The 5,666-nt window shown below is 36.0% G+C and overlaps 3 protein-coding genes across 3 annotated transcripts; all 3 read right to left on the bottom strand.

Moving 5' to 3' along the window:
• Nucleotides 1–440: 440 nt before the first annotated feature.
• On the bottom strand, nucleotides 441–1,385 carry LOC137647872 (uncharacterized). Its single transcript, XM_068380825.1, has one exon. The coding sequence runs from the start codon at nucleotides 1,383–1,385 to the stop codon at nucleotides 441–443; it is 945 nt and encodes a 314-aa protein (XP_068236926.1).
• A 1,099-nt stretch (nucleotides 1,386–2,484) lies between these two features.
• LOC137647873 (uncharacterized) lies at nucleotides 2,485–3,207 on the bottom strand. Its single transcript, XM_068380826.1, has one exon. The coding sequence runs from the start codon at nucleotides 3,205–3,207 to the stop codon at nucleotides 2,485–2,487; it is 723 nt and encodes a 240-aa protein (XP_068236927.1).
• Nucleotides 3,208–4,325: 1,118 nt separating this feature from the next.
• On the bottom strand, nucleotides 4,326–5,345 carry LOC137647874 (uncharacterized). Its single transcript, XM_068380827.1, has one exon. It carries the CDS (start codon nucleotides 5,343–5,345, stop codon nucleotides 4,326–4,328), a length of 1,020 nt encoding a protein of 339 aa, XP_068236928.1.
• Nucleotides 5,346–5,666: the final 321 nt, after the last annotated feature.

Below are 5,666 nucleotides of genomic sequence, written 5' to 3' on the forward strand. Positions count from 1 at the left end.
TTCCAATATGATAATTAACAGGTTAATATCCATCATCCTTAATCAGCACAATATCCTCGATACTGATTTGTTTATGGTTTACAGGAGCATATCTATCTTTGTTATCAGTAGCTTGTTTAATTAAAGTGTTCATGAATTCCCGATGATAGATTTCCAGCAAGTTAGTTCTAATTTGTTTCAGCTTCTCATAAGATGTTTTAATTTTATGTACAACATCAAAGTCAACCTGAAAATCCTCATCAGAATCAGGGTCAGCTTGTAATGCAGGAATAATATTCAAAGAGACCAATGAATATCCATGAATAAGTTCCTCTGGCGTTATAGGGGCTGGTACATTATTAGAACAATCTCTTAATGCTTCTTTGAATGCAATAGGCCTTCTATTGATCAAATGTACAGCATGACAAACAAGATATTGAAAATCCCTAAATTCAATGACATTATTTCTGATTGACTTCCGTCATTTTGACTACGCTCTCAACCAATCCTCCAAGCTGTCTGCAACCCTTATAGTACTGTTGAAAATGGACTTTCTCAACATTATTATCAGTTAAATACTGAACAGTCTCAGCATCCTTCAGGAAATCCTGAACAACATTGGCTCCTGCTACTATTTTCGTACCCATATCACTTACTATAAACTGAGGGACTCCATATTCAAAAGAATGCAGTGACAAAGCACGCAAAAACTCTTCAACTGTCATATCCATACAGATCTTAGGATTAACTGCTCGTGTGAACATGCATGAAATAACAAGGATCCAAACCTTGACTTTATCTTTCCCTTGTCTCACATAAAATGGACCACAATAATCAAGGTATACATTACCAAAAGGTTTATCAGATGGACTCAATCTAAATTCCCTATGGGCTGATTGATTAAGTTTGACAGGTCTCTGGTTATATCTCCGGCATACAACACATTCCTTCAGAATCCTTTTAACTGTAGAGAAGAATTTTGGTATCCAGAATTTCCTACGTATTTCTGTCAAAAGGGCATAGCAACCAGCATGTTTCAAAAGCAAATGTTCATCCAATATAATAAGTTTTGTTAGAGTACTCTCTCTTGATAAAAGAATAGGATAAGTTTGGTTGGTTACACTTCGCTTCTCATTAAATTTACAATTCACTCTTATTAAATTATGAGTGTCTGGATACAAATTCAACTGTGATATCAAATTAGGCATAGCCATCTTGGTTTTAGAGTTACTACTTAAATAGTCAATAACATCTGGAAAATGTATTTGTTGTTCCCTAGAGATGATTTGAGTCAAAGCCTTAGCGTGAAGGTCCTTCTTATCAAAGCCATGTGACTTGTTTATAAACCCTTCCCATCGATCCCAGCATCCCAGAACTTTCGCATGTATAGATATCAACTTATTCATATTTGAATATCTATCTAGAGGTATTCAGTGCTCTAGTTTTACAGTTCGGCTTTCTTTTATACTGGTCAATGCACTATATGCTTCAATGGTTTCTAAATTCTCGACCATTGGTACCTTGAAACCTAAAATGTCACTTCTACTAGCTTGATCGAGATCACGTATATTTGGACCCTTATGGTAATTAGACTTCATTAAGCTTTTGAATGACAGACATCGTGTAATTTTGTCAGCTGGGTTGTCCATTCCACTCACGAAAGAGAATCCAACACTTCTCCCCTCACATAGCTTTGTTATATGATTCAGTTTGTTCATTACGAACACTGACCTTTTCTGCATTTTATCAAACTTATGAGAAAAGGACTTAAGCCACGACAGGGCAACAAAACTATCTGAGAATAGCCCCAAGTCAACTATTTTGATGGGCACCAGGCACTGTGTGCCACTCAGTTCATTATAGGTATCCAACAAAACCTCCGTACCCAAACATATAGCCTGTAATTCAAGTGAAGGAATGGACTTTTCATGCAATTTGGATTCAATGAGTCATTTTTTCGCTAATACAAAGCTTCTTTCACCACTTCTTATATTGCATAAATATACAACAACTCCATAAACTCTTTTGCTAGTATCAACATAAGCCTCAAGTTTATATTCATCTGTCCTTTCACCAACACATCTCTGAAGCTCAAAAATAGGAGCAGAATTTACTTGGTTTGCAATATTTTTCCATTCCTTTTGTTGAAAGTTTCTAAGTTGTGCATCCCATCCAAGCGTTCTCTCACATTGTAAGTCCTGCAAAAAAAGTCTAGCTCTGTTAAGAAGAGGACCATTTATGTTAAAAACATCATAATTAGATGAAATGGATCGCAAAATTTCCCTCTTTGTAGTAGCCTTTTCATCAAGGCACAATTTCCTGGTTGAAATTGTATCACTCCCTCGATTCCAGATCATCCCAAGTAATTTCACCTCCATCTCAGATATTTTGTATCCTACATCCGATTGTATATTTTCTCCATCAATTTTATCTTGTAGTGTAGAATCATTAGAAAACATCTGCTGTAGTTCAAATTTGTAAGGACCAAAAATACCCTGTAAAATCTCATATCCAGTTCAAGGATTCAGATGATTCACAAGTAAATCCACCATTATCCATATAGAAGAGCTGATACATTATCCATTTTGCATTTCTTAGTCTAGGATTATCATTCCTGCTATCCAGTACTAAAATTTTGAAAAGAGCCAACATCAAAATTGTAGGACTGCATCGAAGTCCAAAAGGAAGACGAACATTTTTGTAGGCAATTATAGAGAAATCCCCTTTCTTAACATCCTTATACCACAAAAAGACTAACTTCTGCTGATCAAGTTCACTGAGTGCTATTTGATTGAATGCTTTCTTAATATCGAAGATCAGTAATTTAGATCCGAATCTTAAATTAAGCATTGCAGACGTTATCTTCTGATTGAGTGATGGGCCAGCATACATAGCCTGATTATGATTGACTGTCATTACACTGGACCTGCTAGGTTCACAAACATTGGACAGGAAAACAACTCTGCATTTTGTTGTTTCCCGATCTAGTCTAAAAACTCTCATGTGTGCTAAAAAACTGCACTCTGGATGCTCATCCATGCACTTTTCTAGATTTGGTATTCTTTCAATTATTCCAAGTTTTTCTTGTTCTTTAAAATTTTCATTCATAAGTTCCAAATTTGCCTTGTTCCTTTGTGATTTTCTCGTGTTGGATTTCAATACAGACTTTGCAAGGTTGAAATTCCGTCCAAGCAAATGACAGCTCTTTTCATTCCATAGAAGAGGCATCTCTAGCCTTCCTTCCTCGTTTTCTTCTTGCGTTATCAAGGGTAAACTTAATCAAATTTGCATTACAATCTGACAAAGTTTCCATCTTCATGGTCTAGTTCACAAATAGATTTCTCATACACAGACCGCAGCATCTCCTCAGTTGCACGTCTCATCTCTGATTCTTCAATCATACCTTTTTCATTTAAAATAGCGAAGTTAGCTTGAACCTCCACCTCGCATTCCAAACTTAAGCCACTTGGCTCACCCATAGAACTTCCAAATCCAATATACTTGCAGCATTCATCTATGCCATCAAATACAGGGGATTTGTTTCCATTTAACTCACATGTTTCCTCATAATCGGCAACCGAGCGAGAGTGCTCCGAACACCAAGAACAAGAAAAATACTTTGAAAGATAAGGTAGATTCTGTTGCATAATCTTGACATTACCCATTAACATCCCTCCTGCAGCTGATCCCAAATAAACAGATGGGTGATCATTGCCAAATTTTACTGAAAAATCTAATAAACAATGGGCATCATTTGTACCGAGTATCAAGTCAATATCCTTTATTTTATCACTACCATCAGTCGAATATTTATCAGCTAATTTGAAGCCTTTTTTGGCAAAGGCCCTGGCCACTTCTGAAATTCCTGGCAATGACAAATTTATATCTATGCTTGGTACACACAATGCATGTATTACACAAGCCTTATCATCAAAGTTGAACTTTAATTCAACTATCTTGGATTTATACTTCTTACTTGAATTAAAACCATTGACTGTTAAAGAGACATTATCTTCTAACACTTTCAACCTATTATCACTTGCAGGTTTTTCAGTTACAAAACTGGTCTGACAGCCACAGTCCTTCAAACCTCTAACAAGGGCTCCATTCAACATTTCATAGGTAAATATTGGCAAAACAGAGGCGCCATCAGTGGTATGCAAAGCCTTAGTTATAATCATTACATCACTTGAGGTTTCCCTGTGTTTTGAATTACCTGCTTTTACTTCCTTGCTACCTCTCGCATTCATTTGTAGTTTTTCATCGTGAGATTTTTCACCTTTATGATCACACAAAAATGAAAAGTGCCAACCCTTACAAAAATAGTATTTCTTAAAGAATTCAAACTAGCATTTGTCAGTGGTATGTCCAATGTTAGCACATTTCTTGCAACCAGTAAGTTCTTCTAAGCGTCTCAGCTTATGCTCTGGTTCTTTATATTTTATACACTTATGTGTTGCATGGTTTTCCAGGCAAAGAGTGCACTTTTTCCTCGGAGAAGCGGCGTCAGCAATACTAATGCTGTTAGTTTCATTATCCTCATATTTAACATTAACTGCAAGTGATGTAGAAGATTTTCCTCCTTGTCTCCTCCTTTCATTAAACTTCCTTGTGACGTCCATATAACGTTCAGATGCTTCAAAGAATTTTTCCTTTATCTCCTCAAGTGATGGACGCACATGATTAGTCACCTTTACAAGCTGAGCTTTAAAGGAGTCATTCATTCCTTGCCAGATGAAATACTGCAAAATATCATCTACTTTGATTTCCAATGTAGAAAAACTTTCAGTTGCATTAGTAATTTTTCCAATATAGGAAAAAGGATCAGTGCCGTACTCAAGCTTCGTTTCACTTAATTGCCTAATTACATTGAATTTCTGCAGCGAACGAGAAGGCAGTGCTTCTTTAAGCAACTTCTTAGCATCAGTATAGGTCTGCTTTGAAATTTCAAGATTCTCGAGTAAAATTGAGGCTCTGCCTGATACCTGTTGCTTGAGAAGTAATAGTTTATCTCTCTCAGTGTAAGAATATGTGGCAATAGCCGATTCAAACTCAACAAGAAATTTTTCAACATTTTCACTTTCGGTGCTAGCGTAAACCGGAAGTGGAACTACAGGACTCTTCAAGAGACTTCTTGCGGTCTCAGAATCCTTGGCCTCATGCTTAGAATCCATTAATTGCAAAACAGCAAAACAGGTATTTAACTTATCCGAGTAATCATCACAAGACTGCAATTCTAAGAAGAACTCTTCTTCATTTTTCTCGTCTCCATACAAAGACTTCTGGATTACAGTATTAAGACTGTTCAACTGATCACTGTATGAAACAAGTTTAATTTGAACAGCCTTCAACTCAGTTTTATTCATACGCTTTAATTTACCATGTTCAATAAACAACCGCGTTACTTGGTCACGAATATATTTAAGAGTCTTTAATTCTACACTTATTTCAATAAAATTTAAAAATTAGACCATGGACCCGCAAACAAACTAAACCCCAACCCGAAAACTAACCAAACAGCAAAAACAGCACCTTACTTAAGCCCCACGTTGGGCGCCATCTCGAAAAATATACTACGTAATTGGAAAATTAATAAAAAGAACAATTTTCGTATTTTAATGAAATCTTCACAAAATTATGAACTTTTAAAACTTCAACCAAACAACAACTAAGAAATTGAATAAGAT

This window comes from Palaemon carinicauda, chromosome 10, assembly GCF_036898095.1.
Source record: "Palaemon carinicauda isolate YSFRI2023 chromosome 10, ASM3689809v2, whole genome shotgun sequence".
Taxonomy (NCBI): Eukaryota; Metazoa; Arthropoda; class Malacostraca; order Decapoda; family Palaemonidae; genus Palaemon; species Palaemon carinicauda.

What these genes read in the sequence shown, in the direction of transcription:
- LOC137647872 (XM_068380825.1), bottom strand. Translation starts at nt 1,385, where the DNA reads ATGAATAAGTTGATATCTATACATGCGAAAGTTCTGGGATGCTGGGAT.
- LOC137647873 (XM_068380826.1), bottom strand. Translation starts at nt 3,207, where the DNA reads ATGCCTCTTCTATGGAATGAAAAGAGCTGTCATTTGCTTGGACGGAAT.
- LOC137647874 (XM_068380827.1), bottom strand. Translation starts at nt 5,345, where the DNA reads ATGAATAAAACTGAGTTGAAGGCTGTTCAAATTAAACTTGTTTCATAC.